Source organism: Urocitellus parryii, chromosome 6 (genome assembly GCF_045843805.1).
Source record: "Urocitellus parryii isolate mUroPar1 chromosome 6, mUroPar1.hap1, whole genome shotgun sequence".
Taxonomy (NCBI): Eukaryota; Metazoa; Chordata; class Mammalia; order Rodentia; family Sciuridae; genus Urocitellus; species Urocitellus parryii.
Window position 1 is genome coordinate 64584743 of NC_135536.1, and position 14524 is coordinate 64599266.

General features: G+C 42.3%; 3 protein-coding genes across 4 annotated transcripts in view; 1 reads left to right on the forward strand and 2 right to left on the reverse strand.

Moving 5' to 3' along the window:
- Positions 1-14524, forward strand: part of Zfyve26 (zinc finger FYVE-type containing 26) — a 59569-nt gene that overhangs the window by 21128 nt on the left and 23917 nt on the right. For both annotated transcript variants that reach the window (XM_026385105.2, XM_026385103.2), the window contains 10 exons: positions 1134-1253; positions 1357-1521; positions 2205-2423; positions 3324-3426; positions 4318-5063; positions 6451-6647; positions 7430-7534; positions 9260-9382; positions 9774-9950; positions 11274-11520. In XM_026385105.2, the coding sequence (XP_026240890.2) occupies positions 1134-1253; positions 1357-1521; positions 2205-2423; positions 3324-3426; positions 4318-5063; positions 6451-6647; positions 7430-7534; positions 9260-9382; positions 9774-9950; positions 11274-11520 (2202 nt within the window). The remainder of the gene's footprint in view (positions 1-1133; positions 1254-1356; positions 1522-2204; positions 2424-3323; positions 3427-4317; positions 5064-6450; positions 6648-7429; positions 7535-9259; positions 9383-9773; positions 9951-11273; positions 11521-14524) is intronic.
- Positions 11886-13617, reverse strand: Fam220a (family with sequence similarity 220 member A). Its single transcript, XM_077799683.1, has one exon. It carries the CDS (start codon positions 13615-13617, stop codon positions 12820-12822), a length of 798 nt encoding a protein of 265 aa, XP_077655809.1. The 3' UTR covers positions 11886-12819.
- On the reverse strand, positions 13679-14024 carry LOC144255309 (small integral membrane protein 10-like protein 3). Its single transcript, XM_077799684.1, has one exon. The coding sequence runs from the start codon at positions 13883-13885 to the stop codon at positions 13679-13681; it is 207 nt and encodes a 68-aa protein (XP_077655810.1). The 5' UTR covers positions 13886-14024.

Below are 14524 nucleotides of genomic sequence, written 5' to 3' on the forward strand. Positions count from 1 at the left end.
TATATATATGTGTATATATATATATATAATGTGTGTGTATATACACACACACACACACACACACACACACAATGGAGTTCTACTTGGTCACATAAACAATGAAATTATGGCATTTGCTGGTAAATGAGTGGAAATGGAGAATATCATGCTAAGTGAAATAAGCCAAACTTAGAAATTCAAAGGTCAAATGTTCTCTCTCTTGTGCAGAAACTAGAGTAAAATAAAGGAAAGGAGGAAGGAAAGATAACATAAAGAACCAATCAAAAAAAAGAACCAATCAAATATTAAATTAATAGACAAGCAAAAGGAAGTCTATAATAGAGTAAAGGAAGGAGAATGGGAGAGGAAGGGGAGGACAAAAGGGAAAAGGTGGGGTTCATGAACTGAAATCAATTTCCATGCATGTATGAGTTTGTCAGAATGAATCCAACTACCATGTATAACTATAAAACTCTAATAAAAAAATTTAGGGAAGAAATATACATTCAACTATGGCCCAAATAAGGACTGAGATTGTAACTCAGAGCATGTAGTTGTCATGCCTGAGGCCCTGGGTCAAATCTGCAGCACCACAGAAACAAAAAGTACAAATGGATTTTTGCCTTTAGACCGCAGTCCCCTCCTGGGTGAATCTACCTACCTTAAAACCTGGGACCGTCATGAATTTATAAGCCATGTATAAAAGAAAATTCAGTGGATCACAATTGCAGGGAGAATCATGCCTTGAGGTTAATATTGTCTTAGAATGTGCAGATGGAATTCTTAGAGGAATCAGGTATATGAAGACAGAATTAGGCAATCAGAGAAGACAGGATACCAGCTCAAATCCACAGCCAAAGGTAATAACCAAGGCAAATCTACGAAAAGTGCCCATTTGGCTTAGGACAGCAAATTCCACAAGAGTGCCAGAGATTCTGAATCTGGGGCTGTTGACTGCTGAGGCATCGCACCCGAGCCCTACAACCTCAGGCATGGAATAAATCAGACTTGAGGATCTTCATCCAAAATGGTCCAACATTTATTTCATCCTTAATATTAGGGAAGATAAAATTACACAAGTAAATACAATACTGAGTATCAGTCTCTGGAAGTATCTAATTTTCTGCATTCCCTTTTCCTTCATCTATTTCCAGGTCGACGACTAGACCAGGTACTCCTCAATACTGAAGGTATTCAAGGTTTTCCAGTTGTTCTTCAGCAAATCACTAAGATTCTCAATTATCCACTTACATTAGCTGGACAAACTAAATCAGGTGAGTTCCTTCCCTCCTATGCCCCACACTTTTTTTTTTTTCCCCCTGGGACTTGGGACATTAGGTCAACAGCCTATTTCACTTTTTCATTTGCTTTCCATAGAGACTGTGGAAGAAAAGGGAGGAGGCCCTCCCCGGTGCAGCATCACTGAGCTGCTTCAGATGTGCTGGCCCAGCCTAACCGAGGACTGTATTGCCAGCCACATCACCCTCTCCCAGCAGTTGGATCAGGTTCTTCAGTCGCTGAGAGAAGCACTAGCACTGCCAGGTAAGGGGCTGTCTTCTCAGGAACAGATAAGCAGATATGAGCTGAACTTGGGAGAAGCAACAGCTGAGAGGGAAGGAGCACTTTGGAGCTGAGGCCCAGGAGCCCAGAACTGGGCTCGACCAGCCCTTAGTTGGCTGGGTTACATCTCAAAATTGAACTTCACCCATTTCCCCACCTCTTGTTTGAAAGAATGATTAACACTCTGTTAGAAGGAACATTTTTCAGGCTGGGGCTGTAGCTTAGTGGTAGAGCACCTGCCTTGCACATGTGAGACACTGGGTTTGAGCCTCAACACCACATAAAAATAAATATATTGTGTCCAACTACAACTAAAAAAAAAGAAGAAACATTTTTCTTATTCTTATGGGAAGTATACTCAGGAGGTACTTAGTATATATTGATCAACCCTTCTCAAAAGCTTGCTGTGCTTTTTAGAAAGATATTTCACTCCAGAGACAACAGGGCACCAACAGAATTATGTTGCCTGATCTTCCTGACGGAGAATCACTTTGTGCAGATTATCAAATTAGGATTTTATTTCCCCCATCCTCATGTACTGCCCAAGCTATAGAATGCCCCAGTTAGTGTATAGAAGGCTCAGTTTATGTATTGTTCAGAAATTGACCAAAACTGGATGTACAGACTAAAGCCTATGTCCCTTCCCCTGCCATAACTCCTCTCAGAGTCTAGGAGTACTCCACTGTCTTCCCTGGTGGAACAGGCAGCCCAGAAAGCTCCTGAGGCAGATGCCCACCCTGTGCGTATCCAGGCTCAGCTCCTCCAAAAGAACCTGAGCAAACAGACCGTGGCAGACAGCAGACAGACTGACTATGTGGGCACCTTCTTCAGTTACTGCCACACACTGGCTGCAGTGCTCCTTCAGAGTTTGAACTCTGAACCTGGTGAGTAGCAAAAAAGAGGAAATGTAGTCATGACTGACCTATAGGTATTTAGGGCAAAGTAGAGAAAAGGTGGTTAACTAAGAGGTTCTGAGTACAGCAATAGCTAAGGACACCAGATTTATAAGATTCTTCTTTTATTCATCTCCATTTAATACATCTTGTTCTAAGTTCAGTTGTGTAGCACATGGGAATAGTCAATAAAAATCTCATAGAATTAGAAATATCTCTGTCAGAGCTTGGGTCCATTGTGGCTTTAAGGATCCAGTAGAGGAATCAAATTTTTGGTATGAGTACCAGATTCTTTCTTGAGTCCACAGAGCAAGTACAGGTAAGTGACCCTAATCTCAAATCCTAACCACTCCAAACTCCAAAACTTTAAGAGCACCAATCTGATGTCCTAAGTGGGGGATTTCACATTTGACAGGTCACAGTCAAAACATAGGCACATTAAAAATATTGTATAAGTTATCTTAAGGCTCTGTGTTTATCTAAAGTATAATGAAACAGAAATGAATTTTGTATTTAGACTTGGGTCTCATCTCTGTGACAACTCATTTTATGTGTGCAATTATTCCAAAATGTAAAACACTTGTGATCCCAAGCATTTTGTATAGGGATTAGTCAACTTGTACTGCATGCACTTCATTCAGGTTGAAGTGAGCAAGAGTGGCTAGACCTGCAATTTTTCTGAGTTAAAGATCTTTAAAGTAGTGGTTTGGTTTAGATAAACTTATGATCAGGATCATGTTTAGATACCCTTTGCTTAGCACGAATCAACAGAAGGGCTTTCGGTGTTGTTTTCTATTTGACATTGTACTTTTGTATGGATTCAAAGAAACAGGACTCTGAACTCCTGGAGTCCAGTGGTACAAACAAAGATCATTGTCTTTGTCTTTATAGATCATGTGGAGGTCAAGATAGGAAATCCCTTTGTTCTTCTACAACAGAGCTCTTCCCAACTGGTGTCACATCTCCTGCTTGAGAAACAAGTTCCCCCTGACAGGTAGGAGCCACCCCCATGGGAGTCAGCCCTGACCCTACCTGATTGTTTCATCAAGGAAAGCAAGGGCTCAGTGGGGTTGTGCTTTGGGTCACTACAGGGAGTGGAAATCTCTTCCAGACTTGACTCTTACAGTATTTCAAAAATCAATGTACTTTTTTTTTTTTTTTTGTCTCTTGCCACTGCTAACATGTATATTGCAAGTATAGATAAATCTTCACTATGGATAGGCAAAATTCAAAAGCTTGAAAGCTATAGTTAAGTAGGTTGTAGGAAAATAAGCATTCTCAGAGATTGTTAATGGGTTACAGATTGGTATAACTCCAGTGGAAAAACAATTTGTCAGTATCTATAAAATTTACAAATTTATATACCCTTTGACAGACCAATTCATTTGGGGGAATTCATCCTGAAGCTTTATTATACATATGAAAAGTGATGTATATGCAACAGATCAGAAGACTCCATTGTTCACTAATAGGAAACTAGTTCTGTTCCTCTCATAATGGAATATTTTGTAACTGAAAAATCATAAAGGTCCTCTATACAGAGGGGTAAGGACAGATTTCTCAAATATGTTATTAAATGAAAAAGTAAAGGACAGATCAATGCATCCAATAGACTACCTTCTGTATGTGTACATGTGTATATTTAAGAGGAAAGAGCAAGGGCTGTGGCTCAGTGGTAGAGCACTTGCCTGCACAAGACTGGGTTCAGTCCCCAGTGATGCAAAAAAAAAAAAATAAAATAAAAGTAGGGGGCAGGGGGAGGGATACTTAAAAAAAAAAAAAAGTACTTTCATTTGCATTTGCTGTGTAAGCATTAAGAAATTAAGACTGGATGATAGTGCCTATGTATTCAGATCTTACATGCCCTCTGCTTCTCTCCCTCTAGGTTGGCAGCCCTTCTGGCCCGAGAGGGTCTCAGCCTAAGTGTGCCACAGGTCATTGTCAGCTGCTGTTGTGAGCCACTTACTCTTTGTTCTTCTCTACAAAGCCAGCAGACATCATCCCTTCTGACCCACCTGGGAGTCCTGGCCCAGCAGCACACCTCCCACTGCCTGGACGACCTCCCCCTTTCTATGCCAAGTTCCCCTCAGCCAACTGAGAATTTCACATTGGAGAGAAAGTCCCATTCTTCCCCAAAGGACTCATCGCTTCCAGCTCTTACCTCCTCTGCCTTGTCCTTCCTTAAGTCCTGCTCAAAACTTCTGGCCACAGTGGCCTGCCTGGGGGCTTCCCCAGGAACGAAGGTCAGCAAGCCCAGCTTGTTGTGGAAGGAGCTGCGTGGTCGCAAGGAGATGCCTATGACTGCAGAGCAGGTAGCCCAGGAGTGTGACCACCTCCTGGAACAGTTCCCTATGCTCAAGGCCTCCCTCTTGGCAGCCTGGGAGCCCCTACGCAGGCCCTCTGAGGAAGGGAAAAGTCTGGCATCCAGTCTTTGTGGTCAGGCCAGTCTCTCTACTGTGCTCCTGGGCCTGCATTCTCCCACTGCCCTGGATGTACTGACCAAGGCCTTTGAGGAAGCCCTGGTGACCAGAGATTGGCTACGGGCCCTACAGTTAACTGAAGTGTACGGGCGAGATGCAGACGATCTGAGTGGCGTAAGGGATGCAGTCCTGAGCTGTGCTGTGGCATGTGGTGAGCAAAACTTACACCTATCTCTTTCACTAGTGGCAAGTATTTACCAAGCATAACATCACATTGAATGACTCTAGAGAAAGGTATCACCATAACTTCATTTTATTGAGAGAAGATCAAGGTTCTGAGAGGTTAGAAAACTTGCCAGGATGGCAAGAGGTAGATTTGAAGTTAGAATCTAAGTTTATCCTACTCTAGAATGGGCACACAACCAGTAACTGGTAGTCTCAATTCTGCTTATCAGAATTATTTTGAAATTCTGTAAAGGAAACATAACCTAGGTTTCATTCTCAAAGGCCCAGGATGGTGTTCACTCAAGTCATGATTTTAAAACAGATCAGCAATTTTTTTTCTGTAAAGGACTTTGTAGGCTATATGATCTTTATTGTAACTATTCAACTCTGATACTGTAGCATGAAAGCAGCCATAGCCTATACATAAAAGAATGAGCATGGCTGTATTCTAATTTTATTTATAAAAAACAAACCATGAGGGCTGGGGTTGTGTCTCTGTGGTAGAGCAATTGCCTAGCACATGTGAGGAACTGGGTTTGACCCTGAGCACCACATAAGAGTAAATAAGTAAAGATATTGTGTCCATCTACATTTAAAAAAAAAAAAAAAGTTTAAACAAAAAAAAAATGTACTTTAAAAGTGCCCCAAGAGTTTTTTATGTGTAACCAGAATGGAAAGACAATAAGCTACAATCCTCCACTAGACAAAACAAGAGTCAGGTGTGCTGTAGAGAATGGCTTTTGGGTAGGAGGCTTGGCTGCCCTTTGGGAAGGAGAAAACACTTCCTTGAGAAGGTGGACAAAGCCACTGAGAGGCTTTATGATGTTAAGTCCTTGGAGTCTGTTTTTTGTATTCTAAGATCAGAGCTATGAAATGGGTGTGGAAGAGAGACAGCTACTAAGTAGTAAGATAGCAAATATCCACGGAGTGAAACTAGTTTACCTGAAGTAACTTTCAAGTGATTATATAAGATGCAGAGTAGAAATTGCAGGGAAAACCACAGTTCCGCTGATGAAATGAATCTGAAAGAATGTTCTATATGCATCTTGCCAAACATGGAAAGCTTCTTCAGACCCCCTTCCTGCCTTGTTTTTTTCCTCCTCTCCTTGTCCTTACCCACTTCTCTGCCTTCTGAAAGTCCCATGACTATGGTCAGGTTTGCATAAAGGAACACATAGGGGTGTAGGATTTCTCCTTGTCATCTAATGGTTCAAATGTAAAAACTAGTTAAGGTCATGTGAATCTTCAAGGTCTTCCAAGCTCCTGTTTTAAGAGATCAAACAAAGCCCTCCCTTAAGAAGTAAACTGGCCTCTTGAGTATTTCTGTTGCTAAACTTGCTGTCTCTTGTTGTGTCATCATATGTGTCTTTTAGACAAGGAAGGTTGGCAATACCTGTTTCCTATAAAGGATGCATCTCTGAGAAGTCAGCTGGCCCTACGGTTTGTGGACAGGTGGCCCCTGGAGTCGTGCCTGGAAATCCTGGCCTACTGCATTTCAGACACAACTGTCCAAGAAGGACTAAAGTCTGAGTTGCAGAGGAAGTTGGCAGAGCTTCAGGTGTATCAGAAGGTATGGACGCTGACATCAAGAGAAGGAAACAGGCTTCTCACCCTGTTAACAACCTCTGCCTATGTTCATATGATGGGGGATTTTAAGAAACACAGAATATTGGCTGACTTTACCCTGCATCTGGTTTCAGTTCTTAGGTGAATGGAGAAGAGGCCTCCTGTATGGTTCCTGTGTTATTTACTCCTGTTATTTTAAATATATCTGCATCAAGCAAGGTTAATAATGTTGAAATGGTGCTCTACAGTCCACAAGGTTTTTTTAAGCTTGTGTATGTTTTAAGTATGTTTTTTCTTAAAGATTTTTAAATTTCAAGAGCCCTTTTGAAAGGATGCATGAGAGTAACAATTTCAAAAGTAAAAGATACTTGTGGGACAAGTGTTATATCCACCTAAAGAGGCTCTTCAACAGTTTTCATGCAAAGCTAAAATACTGCAGCCAGAAGAAAATGTCTTGGGTGGGGTTTTGAGATGCAGCTTGGAACAAGTGACCCCAGAAGGCTGGATAAGCTTTGAGCCTCTCAGAATTGTCTTCACCAGTAAAAGGCCCTGATCTTGGCCTCCCATTTAGCCTTTTCTGCTTGATTTTACTTCCCAGAGAAGTTCACTCTCCTCTCTAAACAATCTTTGCCCTGTTTGCTCTTTTCCTCCTCTTTCCTAAAAGTTCTAACACTGGGCTTTGGGCCTGACATCTAGGGATGACTCTTCCCTGAACTCATCAGTGACTCATTCATGGAGGGAGGGAGAAGCTATTGTTGATTGATGGATTCTCCTGTCTTTCCTTAGATTCTAGGCTTGCAGGATCCCCCAGTGTGGCATGACTGGCAGACCCTCAAGAGCCGCTGTGTTGAGGACCCATCATCTGTCATGAACATGATTCTAGAAGCACAGGTATCATTTTCCAGAGTGGTACCCCCTTCATTCTCCTTGCTGAGCTGCAACTCCTTAGCTGGTTGTATAGACCCCTTTCTATGTATCAGTAGCCAGTTTTATAATTATATGACATTCCTTTTTTTTTTTTTAATTGTGAAATTTGCCAGCATACTGATAAGTGTAGAGAATAATACAATCAATGCTTTTGTCCTTGTATTCATTGTGAGTTTTTCTATACTATGTACACTAGGTTCAGAATGTATATGTAGAAGCAAAATTATTGTGTCATCAGCATGAGCATCCTCACCTTCGCTAGGATGATATCAAATTCTACTGGTTATATTCTCACACACAGTTCCTATTGCTCCATATACTCACCAACTTTTTATGTTGTCCAACTTCAATTTTTTCCCATTGGATGGTATCTCATTGTTTTAATTTATATTTCCATGATTAGTAATACATGTGAATATCTTTCCTATGTTTATTGGCCATTCGAATATTAACTAGAATTTTATCTGACTTTTAAGAATCTGATATACCATAGCTCAAAATGTAGATGTTCACTGAGCGTGGTAGTGCACACCTGTAACTAGCTACTCAGGAGGCTGAGACAGGACGGTCACAAGTTTAAGGCCAATCTAGGCAACTTAGTGAGATCCTAGGGATGTAGCTAAGTGATAGAGCTTACCTAGCATGTGTGAGGCCCTAGGTTCAAATCCCTAATATCCAAAAAAAAAAAAATGGATGCTCACTCAGGTGTTCTTTTGTTTGTTTTTTTTGGGGGGGTGGTACACCCGGGATTGAACTCGGGGGCACTTGACCACTGAGCCATCAGATGTTCTTTTGTTCAGGAAATATTTACTGGATATAGGGGTCTCTATGCTAGATAGCAGTGAAAACAAAAATAATTAGGTTTAGTCTCTGCCCTGGAGTGGCACATTTTAGGGAGATGGGTGATATAAGATGTTTCCTGAGGGGGATATAATATAGTATATCAACTAAGAAGTAAGCCAAGTTCATAGGAACTCAGGTAGGGCTCCTGACATAACCTGAGACACAAGGAAGCATCCTAAAGAAGGCACCCCAGGAAGAAGTGTGGGGAGGGCATCCCAGACACCACCATACTGGAATATTTGGACAAAGCCCTGAGAATTCCATCCCCTGAAATTAATAGAGTTATAAATTGAGGGTGGGAAAGTAAAAGGAGGGCATGGATAGAATTTAACCTCAGTATGTTTGCTTGGCCCATATAGTACTGGTCCACAGAATTCTTATTTTTCCATATTCACTTCATTGACAACATTTTTAAAATGGGCATTTGTTAATTTAAAAAAATTGTTTTAATTTTTAGAAGCCTGACAATACTGGGTCTTCATATGGCTATAATCAGAGTTGAGCAAGTGCTACCTCCTTGGAAGCATCTTCTCAGTTTTCTCCTATTCTCACCCAGGGCTGACACCAAGTGTCATTATGTCATCTGCTTCTCTTTTTTATGATAGAGCTAGAAGGAAAATTATATTAACAGTCAGCCTGCTTCAGTCATTTTCTTACTTTACCTTGTTACTCTAGTTTCTAAATTTCTGATCTCACTTAAGTCCCATAGTAAAGATCCCATCAGCATGTACCAAACATTCCTGAGGCTTAGAAGACTCAAGACTGCTGAGAAAAATCAGGCAAAAGTTAGATAAGTTAACAAGGCCAGTAACTTAAAGGGATTAAACCTGTTGTGTTTCCTTCCAGGAATATGAGCTGTGTGAGGAGTGGGGCTGCCTCTACCCCATTCCAAGGGAACACTTAATCAGCCTACATCAAAAGCATCTTCTCCACCTTCTAGAAAGAAGAGATCAGGAAAAGGCTCTGCAAGTAAGCCTCTGATTTTTCCCATTTTTCATTTGGGAAGGGACAAGAAGATTGGTCAGCTCAGAAGGCTTTTTCATGCAGAATCCCATACAAAGTATTTGCTATCTTAGATGTGCCCCTTCATGGCCTTCAAGAGCCAGTTATAGTCGGCTTGAGAAGAAGGTGCCTAGCCCTACTTTATGTGCCACATGGAGCAGATGGTCCAGGATTCTGCTGGACTCTGGTCCTATCAAGGCCATAGCTCCTTCATGAAGCTGGGGAGGTAGTGAAAAATGAGTGTGGAGAAAGGATTAGCCCAAAATGGAAAACCTGAATATTCCTTTCTCAAACCAAATAAGACTGGCCTGAGAGTTCTTCAACAGGCCTCACCATTCTCCTACCCTCACTGCAACAGCTCCTGCAGAGAATCCCTGATACCACCATGTGCCTTGAGGTCACAGAGCAGTCCCTTGACCAGCATCCTAGCTTGGCCACTTCACACTTCTTGGCCAACTACCTCACCACCCACTTCTATGGAGAACTGACTGACGTCCGACACTGTGAAATCCAGGCACTGTACATGGGATCCAAGGTAAGGATAAAGGGGATTCAGGAGAGCATGACTAAGGGGCTGACTGGTGGCCCCACTCCCACTTTAGAACCTGCCCTCTCCACTGAGGAGAGCACCTGCCCAAAATGGAAAACTTGAATATTCCTTCAGGTTTACTCTGAATAGTCTTAGCCTGTGCTATATAAAATTCTAACCTAGCATCCCACCATATCCTAGTTAAGTCTCCTAGGACTTATACTGCCCTGCCTCCAAAGAGAATTTTACTTGATTCTCTCATGTTTTCTATAGAACCAGCTGTATCAGTGTGTCTCAGTTCTGACATTTATTAGAATCATTTGGACTTTTAAAAATACCAGTAGTTGCCTTCCATTCCAAACCAATTAAAACCGGTCTTGAGATGACTAGTCTTGAGGGTTGTCTGTCTTGCTAAACAGATGAAATAATAGGTCCTTAGCTTTTCTGTATAACTTTGTAGACACTAATCAAAGAAATTATAAGATAGAAAAAGTAATCCGATAAAGGAGAGTTTGGAGAAAAAGGGGACCCTCTGGCACTCTTCTAATTTTTCTGATTAGCCATTGCATATACACTCTCACATAGAACAGGTACCAGTAGAGCTGTGAATGTGATGACTTTCCCCCAAGAAAATAAACCTTTTTTACCTTTTTGATGCACTGTACCTAAGTTGGGGAAGATCTTTATAAATTGGCATGGACAGAACAGAACCAGTGAACCCATTTCAAGCTAGTGATGGTGACCTTTAAAGGGAGTTTAGATTCATCATTTACTGTAGAACATAGGAAGTACCAACTTTAGGTAGCCCACTGACATCACCTTGTATTGTTCCTTCTAACTAAAGCCTCACATAGATGGAATGCATTAAGGGCCAGGAAGAGCTCAGCCATACCTGGAGGGTCTAGGCCAGGGATCAGCAGATCACCACCTGTCTGCCAAATCCAGTCCTCAGTCTGGTTTTGTAATCAAGTTTTATTGGAACACAAGCATGTCACTCATTTATATATTTGCCTGTGGTTGCTTTTGTGCTGTGTTGGCAAAGTTAAATAGTTATGAATCCTGAGGACTAAATGATTTACTGTCTTACTCTTTATAGACAAGGATTACCAACCCTTTGTCTAAGTAAAGATCTTTGGGGTACTTCTCAGTTGCCACCTAGAGGATTTAGATGGGAGTTCTGCCTTGCTTCCTGAAAGACTCCTGGCCCTTTGCAGTAATGCTATGGGCCTTTTAGTCTCTGACACCTTTCCCTTTCCCAGTAAGAATTTCAAGTTTCTTCTGAAACTTGTGTACTGTCTTCTTTACTCTGAAAATCTACCTCACAAACAGGTTCTGCTGACCCTGCCTGAGCAGCACCGGGCCAGCTATTCCCATTTGTCCTCCAGTCCTCTGCTTATGTTGGAGCAGCTGTTGATGAACATGAAAGTGGATTGGGCCACTGTGGCTGTACAGACCCTGCACCAGCTGCTGACCAGGCAGGAGATTGGCTTCACCATGGATGACGTTGACTTGCTGCTTTCCAGATATGCAGGCAAAGCCCTGGACTTCCCATACCCTCTGAGAGAGAAACGATCAGGTAACTGCCAACATCCTAGATGGCAATTCAACATGGAGGAAGAGACACCATGCTACATTCTCAGTTTTGGTTTTTTCCTCTTTCGTTATTTTGGGTTTGATTGAGAGTGAAAGGAATATACTTTGAGAGACAACTCTCTATTATATAGGAGATATCTTAGCCTTAGAAGAAAGTAGGAGGCAAGCCAGAATTAAAGGATGGTAAACAACCACTGCATGCATAATAACATAAAGATTTGGGGAACCAAATATACTGGAAATAGCATTTGTCTGGCCTTGATATAGTGGGCTCTTAAATGCCATTATTTCTTATGGAGAGGACGCTTTATTCCCAGGGTCACTTTATTTTTTTTTTTTTTACACACGTAAAATAAGACATTTATTATGCTAAAGAACAGATTTTATTCTGCATTTTCCCCAAACACTAAAATAGCACATGGCATAGTAATTTAGCACACAATATAAATTGATATATGCAATCAGTTATCCCCCAAATAGCTGTTTTAAGTCTCACTTTGGGAGTCCTTAAAAACTTACACTTTTAAATGACCTTTATTAATAAAATTATCAATGAACAACAAAAGGAGTCACTTCAGAAAAATCTTAAAAGACATCAACTCTTAGGACTTTTGTAAAGGAGGTTCTTGATTTGCCTCTCTACATCTGAGCCAGAGCAAAGAGTCTCAAGTTCCTTTTTACGTAGGGTAACACTGCTAGGGTTCCTAGTTTGAGATGATTAAATTTAATATTGCAACTTTCACCATAGGGCCTCCATTTAAACAGCATTTCAAGTGGAAGGAGTTTGAGAAAAGTCAGATTTTGCTGCAGACCAAAATTATTCTGAGATGCAGAAATGGCAACAGCTCGCCATGAGCTTAGCAAGGTTTAATAAAAATACAGTAGGTAGACTTTACAAATATTCACTTCCAGGAGGTGATCAGAGACGAGTTGAGGAGACAAGATGATGTCTGGGACAATAGCCCTTTAAAATGGATAGAGATCTCGAGATACATAAAGAATTTCATGTTAAATCACCATGTGCTTATCTGATATTAAACTGGATATATCAATAATCACCTGAAAGGGTTTTACCAATTCTGAGTGTCTTTTAAGCACAATTTAAAACATGCTAAAAATTCCTTCTGCATCGATCAGTTTTTGGTGAGTGAACTTGACTTCCTCTGTCTGGTCAAAGCAGGATCTGAGCAGCTAAGCTGTCTGCATCCAGACTTAATGGGAAAGAAATCATTCTAGGACAACTTCTAAAATTAATCTACTATTTTATTGTTCTGCTTGTACCTTAACTATGGCATAAGGGATTTACTAATTGAAAAGGCTGTAGAGCCAGTAACCCCAGTGTTATCTCCAGACCATTTGAGGTACTTTTTACACATGAAAGCATTTTCTTATACTCTGTTGTTTGCTCTGAAAACATGGGCTTTAAATGGTCAAGGAAAACACATCTTGTCTTGTCCTCTAGAAGTACTTCAGGACAGGAGTGCAGTGTTGCAAGCAGCACAGAACGCAGGCGAGACAGTTCTGACTCAGAGCATAGTCCCTCGTGAAGAGCACTTGGTGGTTCACCCTTAAAAACTACCATTTCCCACAGTTTCGGATGGACTGGCTGTCCTGACACCCAGGGCTCTCCTTTGGGGCACTGTCCTCTCTGGCTGTCCATGGCTCTGGGCCTGCTTCTTAGCCAGTCCCTCCCCAGAGCGTCCCCAACACCGAGGAACACCCCAGCAAGATGCTCTTCTGCAGGAGCAAAGGACAGACCCATGGCCTTGGTTGGAGCAGCTACGGGAGCTAAATTTCTTCCCATTGATTTCTTCAAATATGGAAGCTCTTTGTTGCCATTGTGAAGCAAGAGATCAGTGTCACTCAGATCGTTTTTCATTTCCAATGATAACACCTCATTCTGTGAATTTCCATTTACATCAACTGCAGACTTATCCATCCAGAAAGGTATATCTGCTGGGCAAGGGCTCTCCTTCTGTGTTCTTTTCTTAAGGCTACATAATTGTTTGTACCAGTCATCTCCTCCCTCCCCCTTTGCTTCTATCAGGCAGGTGCCGAGGGTCCCTCCTCCGTCCCTCATGTTTTGTATTCTTTGATGCAGTGAGCCTGGGGTAACACCTTTGTCAATCAGGGGAGGGCCTTCAGTGGATCTCAATATGAACCTGCAGGCGCACGTTAAGCATCATGGAAGCCACGATGTAGAGGTAGGGGAAGTTGATACGCAGCCGCCAGGCCAGGTCGAAGAAGATAAGCAGTGTGCGGGTCAGCCCCTTGCAGAAGACCCCATAGGAGCGGGCGGCGGCCGAGCGCGAGAGGCGGACAGCCAGGCCCGACAGAGCCGCCGCCATATAGAGACCGGCGCTCCCACTGCCCGCCCGCCCGCCGTCCCTCTCCGCGCCGCGTCGTCCCGGGCCTTCGCCCCGGCCGCTGTCCTGCGCACGGCGCGCTCAGGGAGCGAGGGAGGCGGCGGTGAGGCCGGCGGGCGGGCGGGCCACTGAGCAGCCGAGTCCGCGCGTCACGCTAGGGAAGCGCCTCCGCGAGCCGCCGCCTGGTCCCGGCCCGGCCGCGCGGCCTCCCAGGGTCACTTTAGATATTACTTGTATTTGAGTTGACTCAGCCTCTTCTAGAATGAAGAAAAATAAGTATGAATTAATGTCCCCAGCCAGCTCTTTTTTCTATGATATCTTCTTAGATATTATAAATCAAGTGCATCATTGAAGTATCTTCCACATCCTGCTGGGCATTTTTAGATTTATGTTGTAAAATCCTAGTGTTTGCTCCATTATCTCTTGTGCCTGAATATGGCTTGATTTTTGAGAAGTTTAAGAAACATGTAGTTCCCGGCTCAGAAGTGCCACTGTCATTCTATATACATAACTAGTGAAATTACAGATAACAGTCAGGAAAACCAACTAAGCTTTGAACTGAATACCTAGCACAAGGAATAAAGATGCTTATAGTAGACCGATATTTTGTTGGCATTTTCC

Excerpts from the sequence above, each read along its gene's own strand:
- Fam220a (XM_077799683.1), bottom strand. The coding sequence starts at position 13,617 with ATGAGGGACGGAGGAGGGACCCTCGGCACCTGCCTGATAGAAGCAAAG.
- LOC144255309 (XM_077799684.1), bottom strand. The coding sequence starts at position 13,885 with ATGGCGGCGGCTCTGTCGGGCCTGGCTGTCCGCCTCTCGCGCTCGGCC.